This window comes from Dermacentor andersoni, chromosome 4, assembly GCF_023375885.2.
Source record: "Dermacentor andersoni chromosome 4, qqDerAnde1_hic_scaffold, whole genome shotgun sequence".
In the NCBI taxonomy this organism is placed as follows: domain Eukaryota; kingdom Metazoa; phylum Arthropoda; class Arachnida; order Ixodida; family Ixodidae; genus Dermacentor; species Dermacentor andersoni.
This window is the reverse complement of record NC_092817.1, coordinates 21,050,085-21,066,339: the sequence shown is the minus strand read 5'-3', so window position 1 is coordinate 21,066,339 and position 16,255 is coordinate 21,050,085. Positions and strand designations below refer to the sequence as shown.

Here is a 16,255-nt window from a genome sequence, read left to right as displayed (position 1 = left end):
GAAATAGTGTGTAGCACTGGTAGCCAATTTGTGCCTGTGCGAGCCCCAGTGAATGCGCTTGTGGTCTCATACAGGCGAACATCATGACAATATATTGCCTGTTGTGCTATGCTAAAAAAATAAAAAAATAACATTGTTGTAAGCCACTCGGTCTGTTTCCATTGGGCATTGTTAGCTTTATAATTTTGATATTTTTTATTTTCTGAGCCGTCAAAAGCTTTCCTTGCATTATATTTGTATGGATACATTATTTAAAATATGTATCGAGCTTGCTCTGTAATGAGAATCCTCTCCACCCCCTTCTTTTTTTCAGCATTGCAACAATGGATTTCTGTGTCCGGTATTTGCAGAAATCAACAGGTAAGCCCCGACAGGTTGACTTGTGGGCTCATCGCTTTAAGAGCTACCAAGTTGCTGAGTTGATAGTAAACTACCATGTTAAGGGGGCATGTGGGGCTGAAAGGCCTTTTTTTTGAACCAAGATGCCAATTTGATGAAATTAGTCATGAGGATTTGTCTTCTTGTAATTAGAACGTGTACTAAATTTGATTACCTTAGCACAAATGCAAAAAAGTTATGCATGTACCATTGAGCTAATGAAGTCCAACCCCCAAAAGCTTTGGCAGGCAATATTATCTGATCACAGTTCGTACCATATTTCGTTAGATAGTGAGAATGAAGTTCCGCTTACTGACAGTGAGTGCCCTGCTGTCTTTAACACCTTTTGTTGATCCGTATTCACAACTGAAGACGTTTCACTCATTCCTGAAGTCACTGATTTCGACTGCCGGTACATGAAACCCAGTGCTATTACTGAAGATGGTATTGCATGTCTCATTAGAATAGCAGCTTGGGCTTGTTGATTTTTCATCCTGTTGTTAACAGCACAAAATGTAGATGGGACACGAGACAAGAACACAACACCACAAGCGATGTGGTGTCGTCTTCTTGTCTCGTGTCCCGTCTCCGTTTTGCACTGTTAACACGAGGATTTCTCATTAATAACCTTAAAATACCTAGCTCTTAAGCATCGATAATATTAACTCCGAAACTTTAAAAAATACGACTTTGATATCTAGCAAAATTTTGTACCATATTTTCTGCCAGTCATTATCATCAGGCCAGCTCCCCTCTGATGGGAAAATTGCTAAAGTGGTACCTGTGTACAAAAGTGGCAGGAAGAATTCCCCTGAAAACTACCGTCCAATTTCATTAACGAGCATATGCTGCAAAATGCTCGAGCATATTATAGCATTTCATATATATGAACATTTTGAATCAAATAATTTTTTTCTTTACTAATCAGCACGGCTTACACAGTTACCAGAGTTCACTACTGATGTACATTCTCACATGGACCACAACCTTTAAACAGATTGCATCTTTCTCGACTTTTGTAATGCTTTCAACCATGTAGCTCACTGCCGTTTAATTTCCAAATTAACTGCTCTCAAATTAAACTGTTGAACACTATCTTGGATCCGTAACTTCCTAGATAATAATCAGCAATTGACAGTTGTGAACAATTTTGCATAACTCCTCACCTACGTAACTTCTGGTGTACCACAGGGCAGTGTATAAGGACCATTGCTTTTTCTAATTTACATCAACGACCTTCCCAGTAACATCTCTTCCTGCACGCAAATTTTTGCTGATGATTGTGTAATACATGTATACCGATAAACTACCAGCATTGAGGATCACCTTATTCTTCAAGGTTACCTTCAACGCATTAGCGATTGGTGCAACACCTAGCAAATGACACTTAGTTGATCTAAATGCAAATTAATGACTTTCACACACAAACACTTTAACTCAAGCTTTTCTTATTATATAAATGCAGGTCCAGTATTGGAAACTTCACTGTTGAAATATCTAGGCGTTAATCTCACACCAAATCTTTCCTGGGCCTCTCATATAACAATCGCATATATGCTGATGCTTCAAATACACTAGGGTACATTTGTTGCAACCTATGTAAAAGCCTGTCTAACATCCACAAATTAGCCTTCCTGACTTTTGTCCGTCCACAGCTCGAGTTTGCATCCCCAATGTGGTTTTCTCCTCATGAATATTTAATCTGCATATTAGAAACCATCCAAAACCGAACTACTGTATTCATTTCCCACAATTACAATAAGCAGTCAAGCATAACTCGAATCAAACTTGATCTTTCACTTCCTGCACTAAGTAGTCGTCGTGACGTGGCATTTCTGTCCTTGCTTCATAAACATGGTAATCAAATGAAGTCATCGTCTTTGCTGCTGGAACGTGCACGTTGCATGTCATGTCAACTGAATAATGCGTTAAGTTTCACTCATATCTACAGAAACACGGATGCATTTAAATTGTTGGCTTTGCCATAAGCTATCAACTTGTGGAATTTCTGTCCTGAAAGCACTGTCATGCAAACAGCCAGAGATAAATTTAGGCAACTTCTGAACCTAGAGTTTCTGTCCTAAAAATGTGTCATTCTGTATGCCATGTACTGTATATCTATGTAACGTCACGCAGATATTTAAAACTTATTTTTCTCTTTCATGCATTAAACTACTCTTTTTTTTATTATGTGCACGAGCAATGTGAGTGGTAAAATTTATTGTATGTTTTGTACGCCACCCCAATTTGTAATTTCTGTTTGTACGAGTAATGCTAGGATTTTTCTTTTTTCCTCCTTTTCTTGCTTTAGTACACTTTCTTTTTGTATGCAATGTTTAATTATGTGCGCGAGCAACAGGTGAGACAAAATTTATCCGATGTTTTGTTTGCTACCGCATCTTCATTTGTAGCCCTGTTGAATTTTCAACAATGTTTTCTACTCATCTTTGCAGTATTCACCTGTACAACTGTCTTTCTTACAGTGATGTCCTCCTTACTCAATGCTCCTCATGGGGCCTGTAAGATATTTTGAAATAAATAAATAAACAAATAATGTGTGTGCCACCTTAGAAAAACTGTCGTTATAAAAATAAAGTTAGATAAAATTTTTTTATTAAATATCTTCTGGGCGCTCCATATTACAAGATAGAAGCAATTGCTTGCAATTTTATGCCGTCTTCTGTAGAAATTGCATCACTTCAAAATAAGTTTGTTTTTTTGTTGTTACAGTGATCTAGAAATCTATACTTCTTCTTGTAGAGGAAATTTAGAAGTTCAAGATAATAGTCTTGTACCTCACAAATTTCCAGCCTAGAGATAATCTTACAGAAAGTTTCCGCCTTTACAGTTTTGAAACGATAGTTTTCGTAAAAGTGTAAATGGGCAAAAAGTGCAGATTGAGAAAAATTGATTCAGAGATCTCAAAACATTCCAAAACACATGCAACCGCCAGGTAAAACAGCTCATTTTTTTCTTTCTATCACATGGAAAATAACCAGACTTGGCATGGTGCTTCTTTAAATTGACACGTGTACTTGTTTATCTTTATCGGGAGGCCACGTTTCACTGCCTAACAAACGTCATCGCTCAATGCAAGTTGCGCCTACATGTATCAGAAGTTTCTAGAATGTTATCGGTGCTTCTATCCGCTCCCTGTTGTCGCCGAACTTTGTGTAATCTGATTGCATGTATGTGCAACGCGAATGGTGTAGAACTTTGTCGAAGGCACACGGGTCCCAGCGATTACTCTGGAACATTTGGCAACTGATGTATAAAAGCCGACGCGCTGGACCCGCTGATCAGATTTTGGCGATCGCCGACTGTGTTCGCCGCTGTTGCCGTTCTTTAAGTGTAGCCTGTTCTGTGGGCACAGGTTCGCCCAATAAAAGTTTCGTCTTCCATAGTATTGCTACTGTGTTCTTTATGCATCACTACCACTTGGCAATATGCTTAGAGATCGAAAACACACGTTAAAAAAGGTGCATTTGTGACAAAAATCGTGATTCTAGCCCCGCATACTCCTTTAAAGAGCCCCTCGCGAGGCCACATAGAAAATTTCGGTTATATGCTGAAAGTTATGTGCCCTCTAAGGAGCATTCTGCAGCAATAATTTTTCAGATTTGTTCATTAATACCCGAGATATAAATATTTCAGTGCTACGAACACGATTTCAGGAGGTGAGGGCCACTGCAAAGAGAGAGACTTTCCACTTGCCCCCTCTAGCCTCCGCAAGCGAAATTCCTTCCCTGCGTACTCCTATGCCGAAGCTCAAGGATCGCATGATGCATATGTCACAGGCCCCACCTTCATTTTTTTTACTCGCTTTTTTGCTGTGCGGCGCACTTCTGGTGCTGGCATTGCGCACGAGCTGTTGTTTGTCTCGTTTCGTGCAGTACATGATTTTGCGCACTGTGCACAAAAACACCTGACATCAGTGTTACGCAAATACTGAGGTAGACACAAGCAGTTCAGAGAGCATGATCGCACGCTGGAACACAGTAGAAAATGACATACTTTCGTTGTCCGAGCGCGCGACTGCACGACATGGAAACAAGCAGACAAAACGGAAGTACATCTCTCTTGCTGTGGTGCAAAGTAAAACAAGAACACACAGACATTCGGTTTGTGTGTTTTATTATTTCTCTAAACTTTAATTTGTCTACTGAAGCAACAGATTACACAAATAACAGATGTTGCCTTGAATAATACTCAAAGTCACATGTCACTACGAATGATGTCACAGCAATGTGATCTACGTAGGCGCACTTTTGCGATATATGTCGTCTCTCCAGCTGGGAGCATAAGGACTGCGAGGAGGAGGGCAAATGGCGTTCGGTTTGAAATTTCAGCTCTTTCCGCAGTGCATAGCGATGTAATACTTAGCAGATATGACCGTTATTGTGCATTGTATGCACAGTGCTTGTCAGCTCAAAATGGCCAGACCTGGTGAGGGGCCATTTAAGTAAACTATCATGTTAAAGGAGTACTGACAGAAAATTTAATTATTGAATAGTTGTTTATCCATTGATTATGCTCCCTTTAAATGCAAACAACTCAAAACATGCTCCAAGTGCAACATGGTTTCATACATGAAAAATGACACTACACTTTGTTTCACACATAGCAGGCAACATGCTGGAGTTACGCAAATAGTGCAGTCATAGAGGTCTCACTCAGTGAGATTTGTAGTGCAGTTGCTTTTAATCTGCCACATTTGCTACAGAATAACTGTGCACAGTCGAACTTTATAACAATATTAAGTGCTAAGAAAATCCCGTTGTTATAACTAATAATTTTTATCTGGTTGCACGAAGAAAGCAGAGGGAACTAACATTCAAACATTTTGATTAGACAGAGAGAAGTATAGCCGAATCCGCTTTTAGCATTACTGGTTTTAACAATATCGGGTGACCAAAAAATACTGTAACGTGCGTTGAATTTCATGTTATTTATTATTCTTTACATTTTTGAACATCAACACTGATTTTTTCATGTCACTTGTGTTTTTTAAAGTAGAATTACTATTTTTACTGCTGTTGGTGCAATATTTTCCAGAAAAAATGGTCTCTGAAGAATTGCGGTACTCCATTCTTGACCACCACAGGCTGGGGATGCCTGTTCCGAAAATTGCAAAGATGCTTAAATTGCACTGAGTCCAAGTGCATCGTGTCATCAAACAATTCCAGGAGACAGGAGGTGTCAAGGACCGGCCGCGAAGTGGGAGGCCTCGAACTGCAAGAACCAAGGAACTGAAATTGGCTGTCAACAAGAAAGTCAAGCGAAATCCCCTGAGGAGCATACGAAAACTCACCCGCGAGCATGGAGTTAGCAACTCCACCATGCAATTACTTGTAAAAGAAGATCTGGGACTCCTGGTGTGCAAACTAGCAAAAGGCCAGCTGCTTACGACCACATGAAGGCCTCCAGATTGGAAAAGTGCTGCAGAATGAGGCAGCTGAGCCGCGGCGAAGCCCTCAAATGGGTTCTCTTCACAGATGAGAAGATTTTCACTGTTGAACCGGCCTGGAATTCTCAAAACCATCGAGAATTGCTGCCAGTCGGGTCTCCCCGAAATGTTAGAGTGGAGAAAATCCATTTCCCCAAGAGCGTCATGGTTTGGGGTGGGATTTCAGGCCTTGGGAAGACCAAGCTTGTTTTTGTCTCAAATGGAGTCAAAATCAATGCCGAGACCTACCGTGAGTTCATCCTGGGCTGAAAAAGATGAAAAAAATGTTGACTGGCGGCTGCAGCAAGACTGGGCACCTGCCAACGGAGCGAAGAAAACAATCCAGTGGTGTGAGGCGAATCTCCCTGGCTTCTGGGGGAAGGATGTTTGGCCGTCCAATTCCCCTGATCTCAATCCTTTGGACTTTGCTGTTTGGGGTATCCTGGAGCAAAAAGTGTGTTCTTTCAAGCACAAACCCATCGAATCCCTGAAACGTGCTCTGCAGAAGACCTGGAACGAAATCACTCCAGAAGGCATCAAGGCTATTTCGAAAAATTTCCGAAAGCGTCTGGAGGCCTGTATAAAAGCAGAAGGTGGACATTTTGAGAATAAAATGTGAACTGTTTTGCAGAATTCAGTGTGCTTATGAATAAAAAAAAAGCGCGTCTCAATTGAGTTGTTTGTGGAAAAGTTACTGTTGTCTTTTTGCGTTACAGTATTTTTTGGTCACCCTGTACTTGCATGTAGCAGTGAGCAAGTGCTGCAATGTTAACTTTTGTGTCTTTTCTATGGTAAAATAAGTGGCTTACTACAATGTTATCATGCCGCATTATTGGATATAACAAATGAGTCTGGATACTGGGTGTGTGCACTGTAAAAACATAAAATGCAAAATTCAAGAAAAAATACGAGCCACTTGGTCACACTTGCCTTTGTGGTGTGCACGCCACACAGCATGCCTTCATCACGTGTCTCCTTTCTGCCATCTTGCTGATGTCGAAGGGTTGGAAGGGAGACAGGCAAGGGACGTGATGAAGGCATGCAGGGTCGGTGGCACAAAGGAGGGTGTGGCAAAGCGACTCTTAGAGCTTTTTTTCTTTTGTCATAATTTGTTTTTAGGCAATGTGATGAAGATACGCTGTAAAGGGAGCGTGGCGCACAGGCATGTGTGCCAAAGCAACTTGTGTTTCTTTTTGTTCTCGCCCGAGGATTGTGTGTTTCTTTTTCTCCTTTCAGCACACACTCACCCAGTAGCCAGATTTAACCTTTTAGTGATGGCACATATAAATGTGAAAAAAATAATGTTTATTTTCTATCTGAATGGGCAAAACACATCTAGAATAAGCAAAATCAACACCAACAAGAGCAGCAACAAAATTCCAAAACTTTTTTAGCAATAGGGAGGAAACACCAGGCAGTAAACTGGAAGTGGGCTTCACCCCAAGCCGCCTATGGCTTTGTTTGGAATTTATACAGACAGTTCTTGTCATATGTGAATCACAGGTCTACGTTAAATTTTCCGTACTTCATGTGTGTGACACCACTGCAGCTGGAAATTTTGCATCGGGTCTGTCTCCTGGGACCATGGTTTCTCAAGAAAGTCAGTCATGTGCGAAACTTCTTCCTGATGCTGTGTCCCTGGTCTAAACCAACAGATAATGCTTGCTGTCTGTCATTGTGTTGGTCAAAGACATTTAGCAAGAAACTTCGTACTCAGTACAGAAACTTGCCAAGCAAATTTTTTTTTCTGGTGTGTTGCCTCGTCAAAAAGGGTTTATTCTTGTAACTGATAACGTGGCATGGGAGCATTGTAATAAGCGGTTTATTTTACCATGGAACACATACAATAATTCACGGCTGCTCATTAATTGTTATATCCATTATACTATTAAAGCCAGCATTGTTATAAGTGGGTTCGACTGTGGATGTAAGGTTACGTCAAGTTACGTGTTAGTATTTGTGCATCTTTGTGCTTACAGTATGTGACATGCTACTCTTTGGTCACGGTTGCAAGTAGTGTGCTGTGGCCTATGATTGCAAAAACATCTCATTTCGTTTGTTCTGTAGCAAATAGGGTCAAATTTCTGATGCCTTTGGTATAATCATTACATCATTTTTTTGTTTCGTAGATTTATCAGGATTAATGTCACATCAAATAACATGATGCGTGCCTATCTTTCATATATGAAGGAGCATTTTTTCATCGCAAATGCAAGCAGTGAAAGAAGTCTTCGTCACATTGCCTGCTATGTATGAAGTGGAGTACATCCACGTCAACAAAATCTGATGCGGCGCTCTTGTGGTACCAGACACCACTGATGCATAAACACACACTGTGACCATGTCATCGAAAGCTGAGTCTATTCAGCACTCTATGGGACAAGAAGGGAGAGTGGGTTCCACATGTTTTCAAGAGAAGTGCATAATTTGAAGGATCAATTTGGCCACTTTTTGGCGACACGGTGGTCATTGTATGGCCATCAGCCGCTGCTCCAGACTGACTGGCATGCTCCAAGTTTCTTTGAGATAGCATGTGACCCCTTTTTCTTGTCCTAAGCTGTGCTGCACTTGGCACACATGTTGTGTGTGTTGCTTAAAAGTGCTGCAGTTATTTGGGGCGTTCTTGACGAAATAAGACGTTGTACCATAATTGTTGAGTCATCATCATCATCATCAGCCTGGTTACGCACACTGCAGGGCAAAGGCCTCTCCCATACTTCTCCAACTACCCCGGTCATGTACTAATTGTGGCCATGTTGTTCCTGCAAACGTCTTAATGTCATCCACCCACCTAACTTTCTGCCGCCCCCTGCTACGCTTCCCTTCTCTTGGAATCCAGTGCGTAACCCTTAATGACCATCGGTTATCTTCCCTCCTCATTACATGTCCGGCCCATGCCCATTTCTTTTTCTTGATTTCAACTAAGATGTCATTTACCCGCGTTTGTTCCCTCACCCAATCTGCTCTTTTCTTATCCCTTAACGTTACAGCCATTATTCTTCTTTCCATAGCTCGTTGCGTCGTCCTCAATTTCAGCAGAACCCTTTTCGTAAGCCTCCAGGTTTCTGCCCCATACGTGAGTACTGGTAAGACACACCTGTTATACACTTTTCTTTTGAGGGATAGTGGCAACCTGCTGTTCATGATTTGAGAACGCCTGCCAAACGCACCCCAGCCCATTCTTATTCTTCTGGTTATTTCAGTCTCATGATCCAGATCCGTGGTCACTACCTGCCCTAAGTAGATGTATTCCCTTACCACTTCCAGTGCCTCGCCACCTATCATAAACTGCTGTTCTCTTCTGAGACTGTTAAACATTACTTTAGTTTTCTGCAGATTAATTTTCAGACCCACCCTTCTGCTTTGCCTCTCCAGGCCAGTGAGCATGCATTGCAATTGGTCTCCAGAGTTACTAAGCAAGGCAATATAATCAGCGAATCGCAAGTTGCTAAGGTATTCTCCATCAACTTTTATCCCCAGTTCTTCCCACTCCAGGTCTCTGAATACCTCCTGTAAACATGCTGTGAATAGCATTGGAGAGATCGTATCTCCCTGTCTGACGCCTTTCTTTATTGGGATTTTGTTGCTTTCTTTATGAAGGACTACGGTGGCTGTGGAGCCGCTATAGATATCTTCCTGTATTTTTACATATGGCTCATCTACACCCCGATTCCGTAATGCCTCCATGACTGCTGAGGTTTCGACTGAATCAAACGCTTTTTCATAATCAATGAAAGCTATATATAAGGGTTGGTTATATTCCGCACATTTCTCTATCACCTGATTGATAGTGTGAATATGGTCTATTGTTGACTAGCCTTTACGGAATCCTGCCTGGTCCTTTGGTTGACAGAAGTCTAAGGTGTTCCTGATTCTATTTGCGATTACCTTACTAAATACTTTGTAGCCTACGGACAGTAAGCTGATCGGTCTATAATTTTTCAAGTCTTTGGCGTCCCCTTTCTTATGGATTAGGATTATGTTAGCGTTCTTCCAAGATTCCGGTACGTTCGAGGTCATGAGGCATTGTGTATATAGGGTGGCCAGTCTTTCTAGGACAATGTTCCCACCATCCTTCAACAAATCTGCTGTTACCTGATCCTCCCCAGCTGCCTTCCCCCTTTGCATAGCTCCCAAGGCGTTCTTTACTTCTTCTGGCGTTACTTGTGGGATTTCAAGTTCCTCTAGACTATTCTCTTTTCCATTATCGTCGTGGGTGCCACTGGTACTGTATAAATCTCTATAGAACTCCTCAGCCACTTGAACAATCTCATCCATATTAGTAATGATATTGCCGGCTTTGTCTCTTAACGCATACATCTGATTCTTGCCTATTCCTAGTTTCTTCTTCACTGCTTTTAGGCTTCCTCCGTTCCTGAGAGCATGTTCAATTCTATCCATATTCCTTATGGATGGTTCCTTATGTCAGCTGTCTTACGCTTGTTCATTAACTTCGAAAGTTCTGCCAGTTCTATTCTAGCTGTAGGGTTAGAGGCTTTCATACATTGGCATTTCTTGATCAGATCTTCCATCTCCTGCGATAGCTTACTGGTCTCCTGTCTAACGGAGTTACCACCGACTTCTATTGCGCATTCCTTAATGATGCCCATAAGATTGTCGTTCATTGCTTCAACACTAAGGTCCTCTTCCTGAGTTAAAGCCGAATACCTGTTCTGTAGCCTGATCTGGAATTCCTCTATTTTCCCTCTTACCGCTAACTCATTGATTGGCTTCTTATGTACCAGTTTCTTCCGTTCCCTCCTCAAGTTTAGGCTAATTCAAGTTCTTACCATCCTATGGTCACTGCAGCGCACCTTGCCGAGCACGTCTACATCTTGTATGATGCCAGGGTTAGCGCAGAGTATGAAGTCGATTTCATTTCTAGTGTCACCATTTGGGCTCCTCCACGTCCACTTTCGCCTAACCCGCTTGCGGAAAAAGGTATTCATTATCCGCATATTATTCTGTTCTGCAAACTCTACTAATAACTCTGCCCTGCTATTCCTAGAGCCTATGCCATATTCCCCCACTGACTTATCTCCAGCCTGCTTCTTGCCTACCCTGGCATTGAAGTCGGCCATCAGTATAGTGTATTTTGTTTTGACTTTACCCATCGCCGATTCCACGTCTTCATAGAAGCTTTCGACTTCCTCGCCATCATGACTGGATGTAGGGGCGTGCACCTGTACGACCTTCAATTTGTACCTCTTATTAAGTTTCACAACAAGACCTGCCACCCTCTTGTTAATGCTATAGAATTCCTGTATGTTACCAGCTATATCCTTATTAATCAGGAATCCGACTCCTAGTTCTCGTCTCTGTGCTAAGCCCCGGTAGCACAGTACGTGCCCGCTTTTTAGCACTGTATATGCTTCTTTTGTCCTCCTAACCTCACTGAGCCCTACTATATCCCATTTACTACCCTCTAATTCCTCCAATAACACTGCTAGACTCGTCTCACTAGATAACGTTCTAACGTTAAATGTTGCCAGGTTCAGATTCCAATGGCGGCCTGTCCGGGTCAACAGTTACTTAAAGCAAGAAAAGCTGGACACAAAATTTTCCAACTTGTCTAGTAGATAGCTCTGTCTGAAGCACAGGCTGTACTTCACGTACTTGTCACATGTAGAAACAAAACATGCTAGACATAATCTCGGTAAGTCAGAGACTTCAGTTAGTCATTGTAACAATATACAGTTGTGAATTAACTTCAAATTTGTTTCTGTGCATGCCGTGTGTTAGGTAGGTAATTTAAATCATCGGGAAAAGCATTGCTCAGTGTGCTATGCCGAAAGCATCTACATTAACATGTTGTGCATTGATGAGTATTGTGTTCTTACTTAAATGAAGTCGGCACCGAATTTATAGTAGGCATTTGCTCAAATGTAGTCTGGTTTCTGTACCAAATGGCATAAATTTTTTTTTTATTTATATATACTGCGATCTTTTACAAGATCTTAACACGGTGGGAACATACAAGTACATTCGTACAAATATACAGTTCAAGCAATCATGCCGACACTTGAATTCAACATGGCAAAAGGACAGAATGCATGAAAAAAGGAGCAAATAAACTGTGTGGTTGAGTCATGAATGCAGGTGCGCCTGAAAACGGGATAAAGAATTTTGTGTAACGACTTCATCAGGAAGTTTATTCCAATCAACTATTGTTCTTGTAAAATAAGAGTATTTGAAGCAGTTGTGTGGTGTTAATGGGGTTACTGCTAGGGAGTGTTTATGATGAGTAGCATAACCAGTTATAGGTGTTAAGCTATTCGAGGTATCAATATGGTAGTGGCCATTCATTAGCTGAAAAAAGAATCTTAATCGGGAAACACAATTTTGTTCTGTAATCGAAGAGAAGCCACTACGTTTAAGGAGATCTGTTATTGAAGTTCGACCATAGGAATTGTAGATAAGTCGGAGCGCTTTCTTTTGAATTCTTTCTAATTTTTTAATATTTGTTTTTGTGTAGGGGTCCCAAATGATTATTGCATATTCTAAAGTAGGACGAAGTATTGTATTATATGCCAGGAGGCGGACAGCTGGTGTGGAGAATTTTAGCGACCGTCTGAGGGTGAACAATTTGCGGAGACAATTAGCCATTACAGTGTCAGTATGTTTTGACCAGGAAAGATTGTGATATGTGTATACCGAGATATTTGTAGGGAGATACTTTGGATATATAAGTGTTCTGGGTAAAATAGTGGGAGAGAAGGGGCTTTTTCCTTAGTGTTATTCTCATAAAGACGGTTTTTTCATAGTTAATAGCTAGATTTGATCTCAGCAGCACCATTTTTACCTATCCCACCAGTACTGTTGAAAGAGCACTAAAGAGCTATGGGATAATTCATGGTGTAGGAAGTTCTGCTTCTTAGTCTACGTGCACCAGCTAATCGCTGATGTCTTGATTCATAGCAATGCAGTTAGAAATAGCGTTGCAGTTACAAATATTCTTGGATGAGGTCTCAAACTATACTGTTATAGCTTGTGTGTGCTTAATCACACCCTTTCTTTTATTATTATTTTGTTTATTTCATAGAACTCGGTGATCAACACTATTAGGTTACATGCATAATATGACTCTTGGCACTGCTATAACTTGCTCCTGTAGAGCCTGCTTTTATGCTTGACGAAAAATAACCAAATAATAAAACCAGCAGCACCGCCAACATAACAGTATTGCTCTTAATGTTTAGCATGAAAAGTCCACCCGCATAACGGTTACTGTGGTGGGAGTTTATGCATTACTATACTGCATGTGGGCGTGTGCAGCTTTTGCTGTGCAGGAAACAGTCCTTGAAATGCAGTCTTCTTTAACTAAGTAATTGTGCATTGGTGTGCCACCCTCCATGCCACTTTTGCCATGCTTTGCAGTGTTGTTTGCTTGGGCTGCTGAGCACGAGGTCGCGGGATCGAATCTCAGCCGCGGTGGCCGCATTTCGATGGGGGTGAAATGCGAGAACACCCGTGTATTAGATTTAGGTGCGTGTTAAAGAACCCCAGGTGGTCGAAATTTCCGGAGTCCTCCACTACAGCGTGCCTCATAATCAGAAGGTGGTTTTGGCACGTTAAACCCCATAATTTAATTTTTTTGCAGTGTTGTTTGCATGTCATTACTGCCCACTTGAGCCAGTGCAGGCGGCATGTGCACATGCCCCATGGCTCCATCACTATAATAAAAGAAGAGAGAGAGAAGAACTATGGTGTGTGAGCCATGCATGCAATAAGGTTACTCAGTTTTAACTGTAGGAAATTATCAGAGGCAGGCAGAGGCATAAATTTGACCGTATGTATGGAGATATTGCTATTAGCCCCGAGCCTGGCCTACAGGGGTGCTGCAAGTGCCGCTTGCATGACATCAAGACGAGTACTCATGCCCGTCATATGCTAAAGTCCAGGTAGCATACGCATGCTTCCCACTGGGTTACTGCTTGTTCACTCTAGTTCTCTATGCTAGTATATTTCTGACATTCTTTTAAAATAACTTTTTTGGCAGTTTTGATGTGTAAAATTGATAAAAACGACCCAACAACCTATTTCTCAAAGGCAGTGTTTACAGTTCCGATCGACAGAGCTTGGTCCAGCGCGCTGAAAACTTCATGTGTGGTTCTAATTCCTGGAGTGGCAGTTCAGGTAAATAATGAAAGCATAAATGGGAAAAATAAGAATATCTGATGAAGAGACCAGAGAAATATTTGCTGCGGTGCAACCAGCACATAACAAATGCTTGGTATATATAACTTCTTCAAGATTTAGCTTGATTTTAACCTGTTAAAATGTACTTAGTCACAACTAGTACTAGTTTGTGGTGAAATACCAGATTTTTGCTTTTGTGGTTAATTGACATGTTTTGTATGCTCCTGTAGTGTTAAAGTAACTGCTGATTGTCCATGACTTTATGTGTATGCAGGTTGCACTACTGTCGAGGCCCTTGAATCAGCATCATTGCATGCTGCTGAGGTGCTTGGCATCCAGAAGCACAAAGGAACCCTTGACTTTGGTGCAGACGCAGACTTTGTAATGCTGGACAATAACCTTCATGTGTTGTCTACTTGGATAGCTGGAGAATGCGTCTGGATGAAACCTGGGACCGAACTCATTGTTATAAATGCAAGGCCTAATGTGATATCAAGGAGTTAGAGGCTTGCAGCTGAAGACAACTGAGATAAGCTTATAGATATATATTTGATAAATTGGATTATGATCGTCCTGATATGTGCATGCTTTGTGATAACCGCAGTTCCTTTAACATGTTTCTGGCATTTCTCTTGCGGTCAGAAAAATAAGCTTTCCGGGAACTTGCACACTTTACGCCTTGAACAAGCCAAATATATGACAACAGGCTGTTGTAAGTCAAAGTATGCTGTACGTTCATAAAATTTGTGCCTGAAGCTACACAGATGCACACACTCATGACAATTAAGTCGAAGATATTACATTTGTGGTTCTTTTTGTGCGGCAGTAAATGAACATTAGTGCAACAGAGCAGCACCAGATGAAACAAAGGTGTCACAGTGGTAAAAATGCAACTCAAGATTGCACAGAAAACAATAATGCAAATATATAGAGAAAAAATAATCTAGCTCAAGCTTCAACACCTCAAAGGGTCTTTTTTTTTTTTTCTACTGTAAATCGTAAAAACAGAAATGGGAACAGAACTGTCAGTCAGTGGCACACTCACATATATATGGAAAAGTTGAATAATTGAGGCAAAGAAAAAAAAAGGGCATTACATTAGCACTAAAATGTCAACTTAGAACATGAAATGTCTTATACCTCACTAAGGCTGGTATAATAGCCATGTAGCTTTATATTGAAATAAAGTAGCACACAGCAGTCATGGCATTCTGCCATGTGGCATACTTGGACAAAGGGATCTGTGAAAAAACAGTCCAATGAACACACAAAGTACAGCAAGTATGCCTGGTAAAAGTGTCCGATGATTATGTGGCACAGCAGGTTTCATTGTTCGATAAATACTGGGTTTCAATGATGGTCGTGAGTTGCGGTCTCGAGAAATGACCAGAGACATCTCAAAATTTTCAAAATTTCAAAGTGTTTTTCCCAGCATGAAAGGAACCCGTGAATACACAACAAATTGCCGCGAGACTGGCAATTCGAGGCACGGCAATTCGAGGCACTTTGCATGTATTCGCAGGCTTCTTTCATGCTTGGAAAAATACATTTATGTAGTATTTATTGAGCAATAGAAAGCTGTATCGAGAATTTTTCATGTTGCTCTACAATTTTCTCATTGACACTTTTCTTCTAATTATAATGTTTGGGAAGTTAATTATGACTAATTATGTAATTAGGCAGAATCCAAAAAGCAATCTGAGTATCTCCAAGCAACACCAAATAACATTACCTTGGTTATGTCCAGCTAAGTGGCATCTGCATATTTTGAAAGTTTGTCTCAAGTTATGTGGGACACCCTGCATGCCCATGCACATACACATACACACTCTTCTAAGCTCTCCCATCCTCTCTCTGCCTCTGCCACATGACCAGCTTCCGATGATTCCCATTCATACACATTTTTTCAACGTTGACACTACAAACACATTAAAAATAATAGTAATAATAATTTCCCATCACTTGTACATGATGGCTGAAGCAGGTAGTAAAAGCCACCGAACAAATCGACAGCTTGACAAAGTTGTGAGCTCCTGCTTTGGCTATAACAATGGGTCACTTGTATATCATTTGCAATAAGAAACAAAAAAACTACAATTAAAGAAATTGCAAAGAAAAGAATAAGAATGCAAAATACATAGACTTATCTTCAAAACAATACGCTGGTGTGCATATGTGTTTTACACGCAAAAGACCCCCTCCCCCCCGTTCCCCTCAAGAAAACCAGTGGAGACTGCATACAAAGCACGATGTAAATAGTTAGCATATACATAATTTTACGAAAGCATGCCA

At 41.0% G+C, this 16,255-nt stretch overlaps 1 protein-coding gene across 4 annotated transcripts in view; it reads left to right on the top strand.

The window, feature by feature from the left end:
• LOC126535998 (N-acetylglucosamine-6-phosphate deacetylase) overlaps window positions 1-14,540 on the top strand; it is a 36,581-nt gene extending 22,041 nt beyond the window's left edge. For 3 of the 4 annotated variants that reach the window (XM_050182879.3, XM_050182880.3, XM_055073472.2), the window contains exons 9-10: window positions 314-360; window positions 14,238-14,540. In XM_050182879.3, coding sequence (XP_050038836.1) covers window positions 314-360; window positions 14,238-14,467 — 277 coding nt within the window. In that variant the 3' untranslated portion in view covers window positions 14,468-14,540. Of the gene's footprint in view, window positions 1-313; window positions 361-5,433; window positions 6,481-14,237 lie in introns of those variants that run through there. The other variant, XM_055073473.2, reaches the window with a different exon arrangement.
• The last annotated feature ends 1,715 nt before the right edge of the window (window positions 14,541-16,255 follow it).